This window comes from Cyclopterus lumpus, chromosome 11, assembly GCF_009769545.1.
Source record: "Cyclopterus lumpus isolate fCycLum1 chromosome 11, fCycLum1.pri, whole genome shotgun sequence".
NCBI classification, from domain to species: Eukaryota; Metazoa; Chordata; class Actinopteri; order Perciformes; family Cyclopteridae; genus Cyclopterus; species Cyclopterus lumpus.
This window is the reverse complement of record NC_046976.1, coordinates 22,446,590-22,466,589: the sequence shown is the minus strand read 5'-3', so window position 1 is coordinate 22,466,589 and position 20,000 is coordinate 22,446,590. Positions and strand designations below refer to the sequence as shown.

The 20,000-nt window shown below is 48.5% G+C and overlaps 2 protein-coding genes across 6 annotated transcripts in view; both read left to right on the top strand.

Moving 5' to 3' along the window:
* Positions 1-36, top strand: part of LOC117739362 (C2 calcium-dependent domain-containing protein 4A-like) — a 1,552-nt gene extending 1,516 nt beyond the window's left edge. For both annotated transcript variants that reach the window (XM_034545720.1, XM_034545718.1), the window contains exon 3: positions 1-36. This exon is cut by the window's left edge and continues 212 nt beyond it. The gene's annotated coding sequence lies outside the window, so the exon portion shown is untranslated.
* Positions 37-3,884: 3,848 nt separating this feature from the next.
* si:dkey-27c15.3 (GON-4-like protein) overlaps positions 3,885-20,000 on the top strand; it is a 23,242-nt gene continuing 7,126 nt past the window's right edge. For 3 of the 4 annotated variants that reach the window (XM_034545622.1, XM_034545620.1, XM_034545623.1), the window contains exons 1-14: positions 3,885-4,081; positions 8,435-8,713; positions 8,811-8,998; positions 9,158-9,232; positions 9,322-9,372; positions 9,487-9,540; positions 9,997-10,092; positions 10,168-10,260; positions 10,511-10,672; positions 12,684-12,894; positions 13,389-13,490; positions 13,655-13,695; positions 15,086-15,198; positions 16,578-16,776. In XM_034545622.1, the coding sequence (XP_034401513.1) occupies positions 8,458-8,713; positions 8,811-8,998; positions 9,158-9,232; positions 9,322-9,372; positions 9,487-9,540; positions 9,997-10,092; positions 10,168-10,260; positions 10,511-10,672; positions 12,684-12,894; positions 13,389-13,490; positions 13,655-13,695; positions 15,086-15,198; positions 16,578-16,776 (1,641 nt within the window). In that variant the 5' untranslated portion in view covers positions 3,885-4,081; positions 8,435-8,457. Of the gene's footprint in view, positions 4,198-8,434; positions 8,714-8,810; positions 8,999-9,157; positions 9,233-9,321; positions 9,373-9,486; positions 9,541-9,996; positions 10,093-10,167; positions 10,261-10,510; positions 10,673-12,683; positions 12,895-13,388; positions 13,491-13,654; positions 13,696-15,085; positions 15,199-16,577; positions 16,777-20,000 lie in introns of all 4 variants that reach the window. The other variant, XM_034545621.1, reaches the window with a different exon arrangement.

Genomic DNA, 20,000 nt, shown 5'->3' with positions numbered 1-20,000 from the left:
TTTCATCTGGATTTTATGAATAAATGAATACAAACAGCTGTTCTTTAATTCAGTTTATTTTGTATAGCCCAATATTACAAACTCCCCTCAGAGGGCTTTACAATCTGTACACATACGACATCCCTGACCTTTGACCTCACATCGGATCAGGAAAAACTCCCCAAAAATAACCTTTGACAGGGAAAAAAGGGAAGAAACCTTCAGGAGAGCAACAGAGGAGGATCCCTCTCCCCGGATGGACAGATGAATAGATGTCATGTGACCAGATGAACAGAGTTACATCAAAGTTCAAAGTTAGCTTTATTGTCACTTCTTCCATTTGTGCAAACATACAGAAGATCTGAAAGTACGTTTCTCTCTTGTCCAACATAAAGTGTTTGTAGTAATAATAATAATAATAATAAAAGTGCAAACAGCTAACAACAACAACAAAGAACATGTAAACAATATATAAAGCAGCATTTGACATATGAGTCTACTTTAGGAGTGGGGAGAGAGTTCAGCTTCCTGACAGCCTGGTGGATGAAGCTGTTTGACAGTCTGGTGGTGCGAGCCCGGAGGCTCCGGTATCTCCTCCCAGAGTGCAGGAGGCTGAGGAGACCGTGTGAGGGGGGGCAGGAGTCGCTCACAATCATGGTCACTTTGCGGGTGAGGCGGGTGTTATATATGTCCTGCAGGGAGGGGAGGGGGGGGAGTGAGGCACCGATGATGCGTCCAGCTGCGTTCACTATGCGCTGCAGGGCTTTCCTGTTGTAGTCCGTGCAGCTTCCGCCCCACACAGTGATGCAGTCAGGATGCTCTCAATGGTGCCACGGTAAAAGGTGCACATGATGGGTGGGGGGGTTCTTGCCTTCCTCAGCTTCCGGAGGAAGTAGAGGCGCCTCTGTGCTTTCTTTGCCAGGGATGTTGTGTTGGCTGTCCAGGAGAGGTCTTCACTGATGTCCACCCCCAGGAATTTGGTGCTGCTCACTCTCTCTATAACAGCACCATTGATGGTCAGTGGTGGGTGTTCAGTGTGGCCTCTCCGGAAGTCAACAACAATCTCCTTGGTCTTGCTGTTGTTTAGAAGGAGGTTGTTGTCTCCGCACCACGTGGTCAGAAGACTGACCTCCTTCCTGTAGTGGGTCTCATCATCCTTGGTGATGAGACCAACCAGAGTTGTGTCTTCTGCAAACTTGACCATGTGGTTGGTGCTGTAGGTGGTTTTGCAGTCGTGAGTCAGCAAGGTGAAGAGCAGTGGGCTGAGCACACAGCCCTGAGGGGCCCCTGTGCTCAGTGTGATGCTGCTCGAGGTGTTGTTGCCCACACGTACTGCTTGTGGCCTCTCACTGAGGAAGTCCAGCAGCCAGTTACACAGCGAGGTGTTGAGCCCCAGCTGGTCAAGTTTGCAGATGAGTTGTTGAGGGATTATGGTGTTGAATGCTGAACTAAAGTCTATGAACAGCATTCTCACATATGAGTCTTTTGTGTCCAGGTGGGTGAGGGCTGGGTGGAGAGCAGAGCAGATTGCATCCTCCGTGGACCGTTTGGCACGGTATGCAAATTGGAAAGGGTCCAGGGTGGGTGGGAGAATGGATTTGATATGTGATATGACTAGTCGTTCAAAGCACTTCATTATTATGGGGGTAAGTGCCACTGGACGATAGTCATTAAAGCCGGACGGAGTGGGTTTCTTTGGCACAGGTATGATGGTGGTGGCCTTGAAGCACGTTGGAACAACAGCTTGTCTCAGAGAAGTGTTAAAGATATCCGCAAGGACATCCTTAAGCTCCTCTGCGCAGTCCTTCAACACACAACCAGGGATGTTGTCTGGACCTGTTGCCTTGCGGGTGTTGACATTGGAGAGTGTCCTCTTCACGCTGGCAGCAGACAGGCACAGGACCTGATCGTGGGGAGGGGGTGGAGTCTTGCATGGACGTGTGCCGTTTTGTGCTTCAAACCGTGCAAAGAAGCTGTTGAGGTCATTTAACAGAGAGATGTTGTTGTCGCAGGTCTGTGACTTGGGTTTGTAGTCCGTAATGGTCTGAATGCCCTGCCACAGGCTCCGTGTATCTCTGCTGTCTCTGAAGTGCGAGGTTATCTTGTTTGTGTAGTCTTGTTTTGCCTTCCTGAGGCCGTGGGACAGGTTGGCTCTCGCTCTTCTCAGGCCAGTTTCATCCCCGGCTCTGAAGGCCTTGTTTCTGGCCCTCAGCAGCCGATGGACTTCCCCTGTCAGCCACGGCTTCTGGTTAGCCCGAGTGGTGATGGTCTTTATGTGGGTCACATCATCCATGCACTTACTGATGTAGGAAGTAACAGTGTCTGTGTATTCCTCAATGTCTGTGTGGTGGTTGTATGTGGCTGCTTGCTTAAACATACCCCAGTCTGTTGAGTCAAAGCAGTCCTGGAGAGCGGAGGAGGCCCCCCTACATAAACACATTACATGAATATGACAATGTATGAATGGAACTCCAATCCATGAAACAGAAGGAGGTAGAGAGGAGGGGGGGCGGGGCATCAGCAGGGCCAATGGGAGGCTGGCTCACCAGCATCAGACACCTCCAGGTCCAATGGACCCTATGAGACGTGAAGTCACAACGACTCCGGGGAGGAAGCAGAGTTAATAAGGTGCAATGGAGAGATGTAAATTCATCCATAAGTAGAGAGAGAAGAGGAGAGAGGTGCTCAGTGTCTCCTAAAACATCCCCCAGCAGCCTATAAGCCTATAGCAGCATATCAAGGGGCTGGACCAGGGCAAACCTGATTCAGCCCTAACTATAAGAACTATTAAAGAGGAAAGTCTTAAGTCTATTCTTGAATGAGGTGACTGTGTCTGCCTCCAGGACTGAAAGTGGAAGCTGGTTCCATAAAAGAGGAGCTTGATAACTGAAGGCTCTTGCTCCCATCCTACTTTTTAGGACTCTAGGAACCACAAGTAGCCCCGCATTTAGTGAGCAGCTCTCTAGTGGGGCAATATGGTACTACAAGCTCCTTAAGATATGATGGTGCATCACCAATCAAGGCTTTGTAGGTGAGGAGAAGAATTTTAAATGTGATTCTTGATTTTACAGGGAGCCAGTGCAGAGCAGCTAATACAGGAGTCATGTGATCTCTTTTCTTAGTTTTTGTGAGTACACGAGCTGCAGCATTCTGGATCAACTGGAGGGACTTAAGAGACTTATTAGAGCAGCCTGATAATAAGGAGTTGCAGTAATCTAGTCTGGAAGTAACAAACGCGTGAACCAGCTTTTCTGCATCTTTTTGAGACAAGATGTGCCTGATTTTTGAAATGTTACGTAGATGAAAAAATGCAATCCTTGAGATTTGCTTAACGTGGAGTTAAAGGACAAGTCTGGGTCAAAGATAACTAGAGATTCTTTACAGTGGTGTTGGATGCCAGGGCAATGCCATCTACAGAAACCACATCACCAGATAATTGATCTCTGAGGTGTTCAGGGCCAGTAAAATAACTTCAGTTTTGTCTGAGTTTAACATCAGGAAGTTGCAGGTCATCCATGTTTTTATGTCTTTAAGACATGCTTGAATTTTAGCGAGCTGGTTGGTCTCCTCTGGTTTGATCCATAGATATAATTGAGTATCGTCTGCATAACAATGAAAGAATGAACTGTTCTCCTCTTATTGGTTCCTGTAAGAACCCATGGAGATGGGTTCAGGTTCAGCACCGCTGTCCACTGGTCCAGAGGTTGATCCTGGTCCAGGTGCAGATCCTGGCTCTGCAGTAGAAATCGGGTTATTCTGTTACTGGGGTTAACAGGATCAAGAGAACCTGATCTCCAGTCCATACGGTCTGACTCACCAGGTCTAAGACCAGACTTATTGTGACGTCATGCTGTTTTTAGTGGTTTATTTATCACGTGACTGCTTTTTCCGCTCCAGACCACGTGGTTGCCGCCACATTTAAACCGATAATAAACACTGAAGAAGAAGAGCAGCGCCTCACAGTTACGTAATGACGCACAGCCGGAAGTGGCTCGTTGTTGTGGCGTGCGAGCGTGTTTCTGCTGCTCGTGACAGAACGTAACCGTTTAACCGGAATATAGCGACCGGTACTGGATAGTAAGAGCGAGCGTTGGACCGGAAGGTGAGCGCTCGGACCTGGACTCCTGTTGTCCTGTAATCGGTCTTGCTAATGGTCACTAGTTATCTGGCTAGTTAGGTGTTACCATGCTAGGTGGAGGAGAAACTGATCAAAACACGGTAACTACTGACTGTGAGGAGCTAACACGAGCTACCTGTGAGGAGCTAACACAAGCTGACTGTTGAGCTAACACGAGCTGACTGTTGAGCTAACACGAGCTACCTGTGAGGAGCTAACACGAGCTGACTGTTGAGCTAACACGAGAAACCTGTGAGGAGCTAACACAAGCTGACTGTTGAGCTAATACGAGTTGACTCTGAGGAGCTAACACAAGCTACCCGTGAGGAGCTAACACAAGCTGACTGAGGAGCTAACACAAGCTACCCGTGAGGAGCTAACACGAGCTGACTGTTGAGCTAGCACGAGCTAGCCGTGAGGAGCTAACACAAGCTACCCGTGAGGAGCTAACACAAGCTGACTGAGGAGCTAACATAAGCTACTAGCTAACCTTGAATAAATAAAAAATGGGAAATAATAATCAAATTCATAAAGCGCTTCTCTAGACACTCAAAGACACTTTACATAGGCCGTAGACATTTCATTAAAGAAATAAATGTACACTTGTATTGATCCCTGTGGGTAACGTGTTCTCTGTATGGATCATCCTTAGTTATTAAGGAGCAGTGAAGCCTGAGGAGCAACTGGTGGTTCATTGTCTTGCTCAAGGACACTTCAACATGCACGATGGGGAGAGCGGGGATCGAACCGGCTACCTTGTGGTTACGGGACGACCGCTCTCCCTGTGAGCTACAGCCAGTGCTTTAGCTGATGCTTTTATCCAAAGTGACACAGCTACGGGCAGCAATTTGGGGTTAAGTGTCTTGCTCGAGGACACATCAAACGGAACATTTCGGGAAAAACTGGAGAAGATATGTGGAATGAATCATGTAGTGGAGGGTAGGGTATAGGAGTGAGTCATGTAGTGGAGGGTAGGGTATAGGAGTGAGTCATGTAGTGGAGGGTAGGGTATAGGAGTGAGTCATGTAGTGGAGGGTAGGGTATAGGAGTGAGTCATGTAGCGTATAGGAGTGAGTCATGTAGTGGAGGGTAGGGTATAGGAGTGAGTCATGTAGTGGAGGGTAGGGTGTAGGAGTGAGTCATGTAGTGGAGGGTAGGGTGTAGGAGTGAGTCATGTAGTGGAGGGTAGGGTGTAGGAGTGAGTCATGTAGTGGAGGGTAGGGTGTAGGAGTGAGTCATGTAGCGTATAGGAGTGAGTCATGTAGTGGAGGGTAGGGTATAGGAGTGAGTCATGTAGTGGAGGGTAGGGTATAGGAGTGAGTCATGTAGTGGAGGGTAGGGTATAGGAGTGAGTCATGTAGTGGAGGGTAGGGTGTAGGAGTGAGTCATGTAGTGGAGGGTAGGGTATAGGAGTGAGTCATGTAGTGGAGGGTAGGGTGTAGGAGTGAGTCATGTAGTGGAGGGTAGGGTGTAGGAGTGAGTCATGTAGCGTATAGGAGTGAGTCATGTAGTGGAGGGTAGGGTATAGGAGTGAGTCATGTAGTGGAGGGTAGGGTGTAGGAGTGAGTCATGTAGTGGAGGGTAGGGTATAGGAGTGAGTCATGTAGTGGAGGGTAGGGTGTAGGAGTGAGTCATGTAGTGGAGGGTAGGGTGTAGGAGTGAGTCATGTAGCGTATAGGAGTGAGTCATGTAGTGGAGGGTAGGGTATAGGAGTGAGTCATGTAGTGGAGGGTAGGGTATAGGAGTGAGTCATGTAGTGGAGGGTAGAGTATAGGAGTGAGTCATGTAGTGGAGGGTAGGGTATAGGAGTGAGTCATGTAGTGGAGGGTAGGGTATAGGAGTGAGTCATGTAGTGGAGGGTAGGGTATAGGAGTGAGTCATGTAGTGGAGGGTAGGGTGTAGGAGTGAGTCATGTAGTGGAGGGTAGGGTATAGGAGTGAGTCATGTAGTGGAGGGTAGGGTATAGGAGTGAGTCATGTAGTGGAGGGTAGGGTGTAGGAGTGAGTCATGTAGTGGAGGGTAGGGTGTAGGAGTGAGTCATGTAGTGGAGGGTAGGGTGTAGGAGTGAGTCATGTAGTGGAGGGTAGGGTATAGGAGTGAGTCATGTAGTGGAGGGTAGGGTATAGGAGTGAGTCATGTAGTGGAGGGTAGAGTATAGGAGTGAGTCATGTAGTGGAGGGTAGGGTGTAGGAGTGAGTCATGTAGTGGAGGGTAGGGTATAGGAGTGAGTCATGTATTTTTTTTATTTTATTTTTTTTAACCTTTATTTAGCCAGGCGAAACAGATTAAGAACAAATTCTTATTTTCAACTGTGGCCTGACAAGAGGCGAAAACCTCTTGAGGGAAAGGAGAGGAAAATAAATAAATACAAGTTTTAAAAAGTGCCAAGGAGTGGAGAAAGCAACATGCTAACAGCCTGAGAAACAGCTGCATTCTTCTTCAGCAAGTCTGTGATCTTGGCTTTAAAGGCCGACTTGGAGACGTAGGAGTGAAGTTGTATTTCTGTAGTTCATTCCAGGTTGTAGCTGCAGCAACATTAAACGAAGACAAACCAAGTGCAGAGAAACTCTTATAGGGACATCCAACAAAATACGGTTATCAGAGCGAGTGGAATGAGATGTGCAGCAGCTGACACCGGTAGGGCGGAGATAAACCAAGGAGAGTTTTATAGATTAACAACAACCAGTGAATTTGATGGCCAGTTTAGTGATGAATATAGAGTGCAGTGGTGTGTTCTGAAGGGAGCATTTGAGTTATATAGAACATCAAGCTTTTGTAGCGAACCCTTGCATGCTGATCTGTAGACGACATCCCCATAATCAAACATGGGAAGGATGGTCATTTGTACAAGTGTTTTTTTAGCAGAGGCGGTGAAAGCAGAGCGCATTCTGTAGAGGAACCCAATTTTTGATTTGATTTTGGACAGCAGTTTATCAATGTGGATGGAGAAGGAGAGAGTATTGTCTAGACAAATTCCTAAATATGTATATTCAGTAACCTGGTCTAGAGGAGCCCCATCAGGGGGAGAAATGCTAGGGGTAATTAAGGGTGCACGTCCCTTCTTACCAAACCACATTACTTTGGTCTTAGAGGCATTTAATCATAGATCAGACTAGAGAAAGCCTGTTGGATTTTATTAAAATGTAGTGGAGGGTAGGGTGCAGGATGTGGATGGGGAGGGCGTTCCAGGGGGGGGGGCAGGTTGTTTAGGGCTTTGTAGGTGGTGAGTTGTATTTTAAAGTCTATCCTGAATTTTACCGGGAGCCAGTGACGGTTGCGTAGGACGGGGGTGATGTGGTCATAGCGGCGGGTGGAGGTGAGCAGCAGAGTTCTGAACATACTGAAGGTTTTGTTGGGAGAGCCAAAGAGGTGCTGTTGCAGTAGTCAAGTCTGGAGGTCATGAGGGCATGGAGGAGAACTTCAGTGGCAGAGGACAGAGAGGGCCGGAGATGATGTGAGATGAAAGACGCCAGTTTTGGTGATGTGGTTGTCGTGGGGTAGGAAAGAGGGTGGGGTCAAGGATGATACCGAGGTTGTGTGCCTGGGTGGAGGGGGTGACGATGGAGCCATCAATGTTGAGAGAGAAGGTCTGGGCTGAGCGGGTAAGGGAGTTAGGGCCGATGAGTATTTCAGATTTATTGCAGCTGAGTTTGAGAACGGTCTGTTTATAGATTAGTACTTAAATGGCACTTTCTTGAAGAAATTGTTTTTCTTTATTCTTGTTCTGAGTTTGTGCTCATGGTTTAATGCACTTATTGTAAGTCACTTTGGATAAAAGCGTCAGCTAAAGGAAATGTAACGTAACACAAGCTACCAGTGAGGAGCTAACAAGCTGACTGTGAGGAGCTAACAAGCTGACTGTGATGAGCTAACAAGCTGACTGTGAGGAGCTAACAAGCTGACTGTGAGGAGCTAACAAGCTGACTGTGAGGAGCTAACAAGCTACCAGTGAGGAGCTAACAAGCTGACTGTGAGGAGCTAACAAGCTGACTGTGAGGAGCTAACAAGCTGACTGTGAGGAGCTAACAAGCTGACTGTGAGGAGCTAACAAGCTGACTGTGATGAGCTAACAAGCTGACTGTGAGGAGCTAACAAGCTGACTGTGAGGAGCTAACAAGCTGACTGTGATGAGCTAACAAGCTGACTGTGAGGAGCTAACAAGCTGACTGTGAGGAGCTAACAAGCTGACTGTGATGAGCTAACAAGCTGACTGTGAGGAGCTAACATGAACGACAGCGGGACCTTGACCATGGTCCGCCTATTTGTGACCCCTCACACTCCAGAATGATCATGAACTCTGAATCGTGTTCATGACAGGATAACCTCATCTTTTCACAGGTCGGAGGTCATGTTTCCCCACAATGAGCGCTGTCCGCAAACGCCTCAAACTCAGCCCATTCAAACCCCAAACCCTGAACTCCTCCCCCGCCCGGAGCTTCAGACCGCCATGCTCCAGTCCTCAGCTCAGCTCCCATGATGCTTTGCTCCCTCCTCTGGCTCCTGCAGGGGGCAGAGCTCAGGAGGAGGAGGAGGAGGAAGAGGAGGAGGAGGAGGAGGAGGAGGAGTACCTGCTGGTGGAGGAAGACATGACCGACTCCAGCCTCATCATCACCATGGGTAACACAGACACATACACATGTACACACACACACACACACACACACCCTACAGTGTCTGTAACATTCAGATCAAATGTTCCTCTTTTGTCTCTCAGAGGACAGGCAGGTGAAGGTGAAGGCGACGAGGAGGAGAGCGGCGAGGAAGAGGAAGTCGGCGGTGGAGGAAGATGAGAGGGTTGGGGCCTCAGAGAGCGAGGAGATTGACAGGCAGCTGGACCAATCACTGGAGACCAAGTCCAAACAGCACAACCTTACCACCGTGAACGTGAGAAACATCATCCACGTGAGTTTATCCATACGGAACACTTTATTTTACATTTATTATATTTATACTATAAAAAGTTAATCTGTTTACATTTAATTTGAGTGTTTTTGTGAAGATCTTTGTTTGAGGTGACACATCACTATAAACAAGAAGAGACATTTGACCTTTGACCTACAGGAAGTGATCACCAACGAACACGTTGTGGCCATGATGAAAGCTGCCATCAATGAGACGGAGGCCGTCCCTGCCTTTGTGAGTCCCTCCGTCTGTCGTCTAATCAGAGTGCACGGTTTGGCTTCATTTAAATAGTTCCCTTCTATTTATGTTTCTATTTGATTCAGGAGCCCAAAATGACTCGATCCAAGTTCAAAGAGGTCGTGGAGAAAGGAGTGGTGAGACACACGTCTGTCTGTCTGTCTAACTCTCTGTCTGTCTGTCTGTCTGTCTAACCGGCTCAATGTCTGTCTCTCTGCCTGTCTCTCTCTCTCTCTCTCTCTCTCTCTCAGGTGATTCCAGCTTGGAACATTTCTCCCATCAAGAAGACGAGGGATGTCAACAAGGTGAAGCTCAAAACAGTTGGATGGAAACGACCAATAACTTTTATTTTCAGGGTTTATATTTAAAGACATTTTAAAGACACACTTTTAAATTGAATAATATGACTAATATAATGTAATTAGCTGGCTACCGTTGGCTAGCTCAGTGTCATTAGCAGGCTACCGTTAGCTAGCTCAGTGTCATTAGCAGGCTACCGTTAGCTAGCTCAGTGTCATTAGCTGGTTGACGTTACTTGGCTCAGTGTCATTGGCTGGCAAATGTTAGTTAGCTAGATGTAATTAGCCGTAATGTATGAAATTGATCATATTCTCAAAACATTGGTGCTTTTCACTGAAGCCGTCATCGTAGTCGTCCTACTGAAGTGGGCGTGGCTTCGTCTCATTTGAACGGTTCTAAGCGACGCAGTAGGAGGACTTAAGGTTAGTCTTTAAACCTACAGCTCTGTCTTCTGTCTCCAGGCTCCTCAGTTTGTGGACATCCCTCTGGCTGAGGAAGACTCCTCTGATGAGGAGTACCATCCTGATGAGGAAGACGAGGACGAGACAGCTGAAGATGTGAGGCACGGCTCTGATTGGCTGCAGTACAGGTTCACACTGAGGATTGATTATTGATTATGGATGTATGTGTAGACATTCCAGGAGAGCGACATGGAGAGCTCAGTTTCGTCTCCCAGAGGGAGTCGACTGAACAAAGTGGAGGAGGACAGCTGCAGCCCCTGGCAGGTAATTATACTTCCTGTGATGTCATCCTAACACCTGTCCACGCCGACTAACATGCATCCTTGTATGTGGCATAGTGGAAGAACACGACAAACAGCTGTCCGACTGGTTCCGTTTCACCTTGCTGGTAAACAATAAACACTCAATCAAAGCTGTAAACCCCGCCCCCTCTCTGTCGTGGTTGGTTGAACTATTGTCACATCACAACATTACATAGATTAAACCATAAAAAGTGTCCTCCGTCTCTCTTCAGACTTCTCGGAGCTGCTCCAGGCATTTAAGGGCAGCGTCTGTCTCAATGGGACCTCCCCCTCCTCCCAAAGCCCCTCCTTCCAAAGCCGTGCCTGACTGCACCTTCCTGGAGAAACTTCATGCTGTGGAGGAGGAGCTGGCCGTGTGTATAGAGCCCTACCAGGTAACACTGAATATACTGTTTAGGTCTTTAGGACCAGTGGGTAGATCTTAAGGACCAGTGGGTAGATCTTAAGGACCAGTGGGTAGATCTTTAGGACCAGTGGGTAGATCTTAAGGACCAGTGGGTAGATCTTTAGGACCAGTGGGTAGATCTTAAGGACCAGTGGGTAGATCTTTAGGTCCAGTGGGTAGATCTTTAGGACCAGTGGGTAGATCTTTAGGACCAGTGGGTAGATCTTTAGGTCCAGTGGGTAGATCTTAAGGACCAGTGGGTAGATCTTAAGGACCAGTGGGTAGATCTTTAGGACCAGTGGGTAGATCTTAAGGACCAGTGGGTAGATCTTTAGGTCCAGTGGGTAGATCTTTAGGACCAGTGGGTAGATCTTTAGGTCCAGTGGGTAGATCTTAAGGACCAGTGGGTAGATCTTTAGGTCCAGTGGGTAGAGCTTTAGGACCAGTGGGTAGATCTTTAGGTCCAGTGGGTAGATCTTTAGGTCCAGTGGGTAGAGCTTTAGGACCAGTGGGTAGATCTTTAGGTCCAGTGGGTAGATCTTAAGGACCAGTGGGTAGATCTTTAGGTCCAGTGGGTAGATCTTAAGGACCAGTGGGTAGATCTTTAGGTCCAGTGGGTAGAGCTTTAGGACCAGTGGGTAGATCTTAAGGACCAGTGGGTAGATCTTTAGGTCCAGTGGGTAGATCTTAAGGACCAGTGGGTAGATCTTTAGGTCCAGTGGGTAGAGCTTTAGGACCAGTGGGTAGATCTTTAGGTCCAGTGGGTAGATCTTAAGGACCAGTGGGTAGATCTTTAGGTCCAGTGGGTAGAGCTTTAGGACCAGTGGGTAGATCTTTAGGTCCAGTGGGTAGATCTTTAGGTCCAGTGGGTAGAGCTTTAGGACCAGTGGGTAGATCTTTAGGTCCAGTGGGTAGATCTTAAGGACCAGTGGGTAGATCTTTAGGTCCAGTGGGTAGATCTTAAGGACCAGTGGGTAGATCTTTAGGTCCAGTGGGTAGAGCTTTAGGACCAGTGGGTAGATCTTAAGGACCAGTGGGTAGATCTTTAGGTCCAGTGGGTAGATCTTAAGGACCAGTGGGTAGATCTTTAGGTCCAGTGGGTAGAGCTTTAGGACCAGTGGGTAGATCTTTAGGTCCAGTGGGTAGATCTTAAGGACCAGTGGGTAGATCTTAAGGACCAGTGGGTAGATCTTTAGGTCCAGTGGGTAGATCTTAAGGACCAGTGGGTAGATCTTTAGGTCCAGTGGGTAGATCTTTAGGACCAGTGGGTAGATCTTAAGGACCAGTGGGTAGAGCTTTAGGTCCAGTGGGTAGATCTTCAGGACCAGTGGGTAGATCTTTAGGTCCAGTGGGTAGATCTTCAGGACCAGTGGGTAGATCTTCAGGACCAGTGGGTAGATCTTTAGGTCCAGTGGGTAGAGCTTCAGGACCAGTGGGTAGAGCTTCAGGACCAGTGGGTAGAGCTTCAGGACCAGTGGGTAGATCTTCAGGACCAGTGGGTAGATCTTCAGGTCCAGTGGGTAGATCTTAAGGACCAGTGGGTAGATCTTTAGGTCCAGTGGGTAGAGCTTCAGGACCAGTGGGTAGATCTTCAGGACCAGTGGGTAGATCTTCAGGACCAGTGGGTAGATCTTTAGGTCCAGTGGGTAGATCTTCAGGACCAGTGGGTAGATCTTCAGGACCAGTGGGTAGATCTTTAGGTCCAGTGGGTAGATCTTAAGGACCAGTGGGTAGAGCTTTACACCAGACCAGCATTGGTTAATTGATATATAGCATTGATTATGGGCGGTTAGTGGTTAGCAGGTCTGTCTTTCAATCAGGGGGTTGGTGGTTCAATCCCCGCCCTAGTCGATGTGTCCTTGAGCAAGACACTTAACCCTGAATTGTTCCCTGTAGCTGTTCTACAGTGTATGAATCTAACATGATTGTAAGTCGCTTTGGATAAAAGCGTCAGCTAAATGACATGAAATGTAAAGCCGTAATAATTATTGGTGTGTCAGCCTTTACCTGAGTCGGAGGATGCGGTGGGTCTGATGGCGTACCGGACTCGGTCCAAGCGTCCTCTACGCGATGTCCCACTTGGACGGCTGGAGGCGGAGCTCCGAGCTCCCGACATCACGCCTGACATGTACAACTTCAGTTCCGCCCACGAGGACAGGGACTGGACTGATTGGCTGAGAGGCTTGATGACCTCAGACATGGAGAACGAAGGTGTGTGTGTGTGTGTGTGTGTGTGTGTGTGTGTGTGTGTGTGTGTGTGTGTGTGTGTGTGTGTGTGTGTGTGTGTGTGTGTGTGTGTGTGTGTGTGTGTGTGTGTGTGTGTGTGTGTGTGTGTGTGTGTGTGTGTGTGTGTGTGTGTGTGTGTGTGTGTGTGTGTGTGTGTGTGTGTGTGTGTGTGTGTGTGTGTGTGTGTGTGTGTGTGTGTGTGTGTGTGTGTGTGTGTGTGTGTGTGTGTGTGTGTGTGTGTGTGTGTGTGTGTGTGTGTGTGTGTGTGTGTGTGTGTGTGTGTGTGTGTGTGTGTGTGTGTGTGTGTGTGTGTGTGTGTGTGTGTGTGTGTGTGTGTGTGTGTGTGTGTGTGTGTGTGTGTGTGTGTGTGTGTGTGTGTGTGTGTGTGTGTGTGTGTGTGTGTGTGTGTGTGTGTGTGTGTGTGTGTGTGTGTGTGTGTGTGTGTGTGACCACACTTTCTTTCTGTGTCACTCTGCCAGAAGAGTGTGACGATGAAGATGATCCGGAGTACAACTTTCTGGCCGACACCGATGAACCCGATGTGGAGGATTACCGTGACGACAAGGCCGTCCGCATCACCAGTCAGTGCACACACACCCTGAAATGGCCATTCTCTTATTGATCCATGAACTTGATTAGGTGCTTTTTATCTATCTAGTTATTAGGGAACAAATGGTCTCATGAGACTGTTACATCTCATGTTAAGTTGTTGGATTAATTGATTCTGGTGGTGTTTGTCCTGCAGAGAAGGAGGTGAATGAGCTGATGGAGGAGCTGTTTGAAACGGTAAGTCTCCTCCGTCTGTTTCAGAGCAGGAGTCTGGACGGGCACAGCTTACACACTGATAGATCTTCAGGACCAGTGGGTAGATCTTCAGGACCAGTGGGTAGATCTTTAGGACCAGTGGGTAGATCTTCAGGACCAGTGGGTAGATCTTCAGGACCAGTGGGTAGATCTTCAGGACCAGTGGGTAGATCTTCAGGACCAGTGGGTAGATCTTTAGGTCCAGTGGGTAGATCTTCAGGACCAGTGGGTAGATCTTTAGGACCAGTGGGTAGATCTTTAGGACCAGTGGGTAGAGCTTCAGGACCAGTGGGTAGATCTTTAGGTCCAGTGGGTAGATCTTCAGGACCAGTGGGTAGATCTTCAGGACCAGTGGGTAGATCTTCAGGACCAGTGGGTAGATCTTTAGGACCAGTGGGTAGATCTTTAGGACCAGTGGGTAGAGCTTCAGGACCAGTGGGTAGATCTTTAGGTCCAGTGGGTAGATCTTCAGGACCAGTGGGTAGATCTTCAGGACCAGTGGGTAGATCTTCAGGACCAGTGGGTAGAGCTTTAGGACCAGTGGGTAGATCTTTAGGACCAGTGGGTAGAGCTTCAGGACCAGTGGGTAGAGCTTCAGGACCAGTGGGTAGATCTTCAGGACCAGTGGGTAGATCTTCAGGACCAGTGGGTAGAGCTTCAGGACCAGTGGGTAGAGCTTCAGGACCAGTGGGTAGATCTTCAGGACCAGTGGGTAGATCTTTAGGTCCAGTGGGTAGATCTTCAGGACCAGTGGGTAGATCTTCAGGACCAGTGGGTAGATCTTTAGGACCAGTGGGTAGATCTTTAGGACCAGTGGGTAGAGCTTCAGGACCAGTGGGTAGATCTTTAGGTCCAGTGGGTAGATCTTCAGGACCAGTGGGTAGATCTTCAGGACCAGTGGGTAGATCTTCAGGACCAGTGGGTAGAGCTTTAGGACCAGTGGGTAGATCTTTAGGACCAGTGGGTAGAGCTTCAGGACCAGTGGGTAGAGCTTCAGGACCAGTGGGTAGATCTTCAGGACCAGTGGGTAGATCTTCAGGACCAGTGGGTAGATCTTCAGGACCAGTGGGTAGATCTTCAGGACCAGTGGGTAGATCTTTAGGACCAGTGGGTAGAGCTTCAGGACCAGTGGGTAGAGCTTCAGGACCAGTGGGTAGAGCTTTAGGACCAGTGGGTAGATCTTTAGGACCAGTGGGTAGATCTTTAGGACCAGTGGGTAGAGCTTCAGAGATGAAGACCTCCCAGTTAACAGCTGCTGCCTGGATGTTCAGCTCATAACCCTCAGCAGGGAGACAAAGACCATGACACCACAAACTGAAGCTGACCACAGAAGACAGGAGAACTCTGCTTCAGCTGCCTGTGCCTGTTTCAGTTGAAAGAAGACCTCGCGGCGGGACAGGAAGTGGAAGATGAAGGCCACGAAGAAGAGGAGGAGCCACAGGAAGATTCTGTTCGGACACACACACCTCAGGAGCAGCTCAAGTCGTATGTAACACATCAACCTACCAACACACACACCTACACACACACCAACACACACCTACACACACCTACACATACACCTACACACACACCTACACACACACCTACACACACACCAACACACACCTACACACACCTACACATACACCTACACACACACCTACACACACACCAACACACACACCTACACACACACCAACACACACCTACACACACACCTACACACACACCTACACACACCTACACATACACCTACACACACACCAACACACACACCAACACACACCTACACACACACCTACACACACACCTACACACACACCTACACACACACCTACACACACACCTACACACACACCTACACACACACCTACACACACCTACACACACACACACACCAACACACACCTACACACACACACACCAACACACACCTACACACACACCAACACACACCTACACACACACCTACACACACACCAACACACACCTACACACACACCTACACACACACCAACACACACACCAACACACACACCAACACACACCTACACACACCTACACACACCAACACACACCTACACACACACCTACACACACACCTACACACACACCTACACACACACCTACACACACACCAACACACACACCTACACACACACCAACACACACACCTACACACACACCAACGCACACCAACACACACACACCAACACACACCTACACACACACCTACACACACACCTACACACACACCAACACACACCAACACACACACCTACACACACACCAACACACACACCAACACACACACACCAACACATACACCAACACACACACACCTACACACACACCTACACACACACCTACACACACACACACACACACACACACCTACACACACACACACACCAACACACACACCAACACATACACCAACACACACACACCAACACACACACCAACACATACACCAACACACACACACCTACACACACACCAACACACACACCTACACACACACCAACACACACACACACCTACACACACACCTACACACACACCAACACACACACCAACACACACACCTACACACACACCAACACACACACCAACACACACACCTACACACACACCAACACACACACACCAACACACACACACCTACACACACACCAACACACACACCAACACACACACCTACACACACACCAACACACACACCTACACACACACCAACACACACACACCAACACACACACACCTACACACACACCAACACACACACCAACACACACACCTACACACACACCAACACACACACACCTACACACACCAACAAACTGAGGCGCGCTCCGCAACCTTCTCTGCTGTCACCGCAGAGGCCCAGGAGACGAGGAGGAGGAGGAGCCAATCACGGAGCTGCGTACGGTGAAGCAGCAGATGGCGTTCATCAGGAAGAGACGGCAGCTCGGTCTGCCGACACACACGCCGTCCAGCACGCAGCCAGCCGGTCCAGAGCCGGACGCACTGACGCTGAGCGGGCAGCAGAGGAGCCGCCTGCAGCAGCAGCTCCAGCAGGTACTAATACTGTGTATGTGTACATGTACACACTAATATGTGTACTATATATATATATATATATATATATATATATATATATATATATATATATATATATATATATATATATATATATATATATATATATATATATATATATTTTAGTGCTGCGATTAATCCCATTTTGCACAAAATTCAATAATGAATTAAAAACTAGTGTATTACAGGTACCAGAAGAAACTTGTGTCTTCTATCAGGGAACAGCATCACAGTTCAGCAGTAAGGGTCCTGTTAGTGAGGCGGGCTAGCACATAACCGTACTCCATGTGGTACTCCATGTGGTACTCCATGTGGTACTCCATGTGGTACTCCATGTGGTACTCCATGAGTGTGGTACTCCATGTGGTACTCCATGTGGTACTCCATGTGGTACTTCATGAGCGTGGTACTCCATGAGCGTGGTACTCCATGAGCGTGGTACTTCATGAGCGTGGTACTTCATGAGCGTGGTACTCCATGAGCGTGGTACTCCATGAGCGTGGTACTCCATGAGCGTGGTACTTCATGAGCGTGGTACTTCATGAGCGTGGTACTCCATGAGCGTGGTACTCCATGAGCGTGGTACTTCATGAGCGTGGTACTCCATGAGCGTGGTACTTCATGAGCGTGGTACTTCATGAGCGTGGTACTTCATGAGCGTGGTACTTCATGAGCGTGGTACTTCATGAGCGTGGTACTTCATGAGCGTGGTACTTCATGAGCGTGGTACTCCATGAGCGTGGTACTCCATGAGCGTGGTACTTCATGAGCGTGGTACTTCATGAGCGTGGTACTCCATGAGCGTGGTACTTCATGAGCGTGGTCCTTCATGTTCGTGGTACTTCATGCTCGTGGTATTTCATGTGGTACTTCATCCTCGTGGTACTTCATCCTCGTGGTACTTCATGCTCGTGGTACTTCATGCTCGTGGTATTTCATGTGGTACTTCATCCTCGTGGTACTTCATCCTCGTGGTACTTCATGCTCGTGGTACTTCATGCTCGTGGTATTTCATGTGGTACTTCATCCTCGTGGTACTTCATCCTCGTGGTACTTCATGCTCGTGGTACTTCATGCTCGTGGTATTTCATGTGGTACTTCATCCTCGTGGTACTTCATCCTCGTGGTACTTCATGAGCGTGGTACTTCATGAGCGTGGTACTTCATGAGCGTGGTACTTCATGAGCGTGGTACTCCATGTGGTACTTCATGAGCGTGGTACTCCATGAGCGTGGTACTCCATGAGCGTGGTACTTCATGAGCGTGGTACTTCATGAGCGTGGTACTTCATGAGCGTGGTCCTTCATGTTCGTGGTACTTCATGCTCGTGGTATTTCATGTGGTACTTCATCCTCGTGGTACTTCATCCTCGTGGTACTTCATGAGCGTGGTACTTCATGAGCGTGGTACTTCATGAGCGTGGTACTTCATGAGCGTGGTACTCCATGAGCGTGGTACTCCATGAGCGTGGTACTTCATGAGCGTGGTACTTCATGAGCGTGGTCCTTCATGTTCGTGGTACTTCATGCTCGTGGTATTTCATGTGGTACTTCATCCTCGTGGTACTTCATCCTCGTGGTACTTCATGCTCGTGGTACTTCATGCTCGTGGTATTTCATGTGGTACTTCATCCTCGTGGTACTTCATCCTCGTGGTACTTCATGCTCGTGGTACTTCATGCTCGTGGTATTTCATGTGGTACTTCATCCTCGTGGTACTTCATCCTCGTGGTACTTCATGCTCGTGGTACTTCATGCTCGTGGTATTTCATGTGGTACTTCATCCTCGTGGTACTTCATCCTCGTGGTACTTCATGCTCGTGGTACTTCATGCTCGTGGTACTTCATGTGGTACTTCATCCTCGTGGTACTTCATCCTCGTGGTACTTCATGCTCGTGGTACTTCATGCTCGTGGTACTTCATGCTCGTGGTACTTCATGCTCGTGGTACTTCATGTGGTACTTCATCCTCGTAGTACTTCATGCTCGTGGTACTCCATGTGGTACTTCATGTGGTACTTCATCCTCGTAGTACTTCATGCTCGTGGTACTCCATGTGGTACTTCATCCTCGTAGTACTTCATGCTCGTGGTACTCCATGTGGTACTTCATCCTCGTAGTACTTCATGCTCGTGGTACTTCATGTGGTACTTCATCCTCGTAGTACTTCATGCTCGTGGTACTTCATCCTCGTGGTACTTCATGCTCGTGGTACTCCATGTGGTACTTCATCCTCGTAGTACTTCATGCTCGTGGTACTCCATGTGGTACTTCATCCTCGTGGTACTTCATGCTCGTGGTACTCCATGTGGTACTTCATCCTCGTAGTACTTCATGCTCGTGGTACTTCATGTGGTACTTCATCCTCGTAGTACTTCATGCTCGTGGTACTCCATGTGGTACTTCATCCTCGTGGTACTTCATCCTCGTAGTACTTCATGCTCGTGGTACTCCATGTGGTACTTCATCCTCGTGGTACTTCATGCTCGTGGTACTCCATGTGGTACTTCATCCTCGTGGTACTTCATCCTCGTAGTACTTCATGCTCGTGGTACTCCATGTGGTACTTCATCCTCGTAGTACTTCATGCTCGTGGTACTCCATGTGGTACTTCATCCTCGTAGTACTTCATCCTCGTGGTACTTCATCCTCGTGGTACTCCATGTGGTACTTCATCCTCGTGGTACTCCATGTGGTACTTCATCCTCGTGGTACTCCATGTGGTACTTCATCCTCGTGGTACTTCATGCTCGTGGTACTTCATGTGGTACTTCATCCTCGTAGTACTTCATCCTCGTGGTACTTCATGCTCGTGGTACTCCATGTGGTACTTCATCCTCGTAGTACTTCATCCTCGTGGTACTTCATCCTCGTGGTACTTCATGCTCGTGGTACTCCATGTGGTACTTCATCCTCGTAGTACTTCATCCTCGTGGTACTTCATCCTCGTGGTACTCCATGTGGTACTTCATCCTCGTAGTACTTCATCCTCGTGGTACTTCATGCTCGTGGTACTTCATCCTCGTGGTACTTCATGCTCGTGGTACTCCATGTGGTACTTCATCCTCGTAGTACTTCATCCTCGTGGTACTTCATGCTCGTGGTACTCCATGTGGTACTTCATCCTCGTAGTACTTCATCCTCGTGGTACTTCATCCTCGTGGTACTCCATGTGGTACTTCATCCTCGTAGTACTTCATCCTC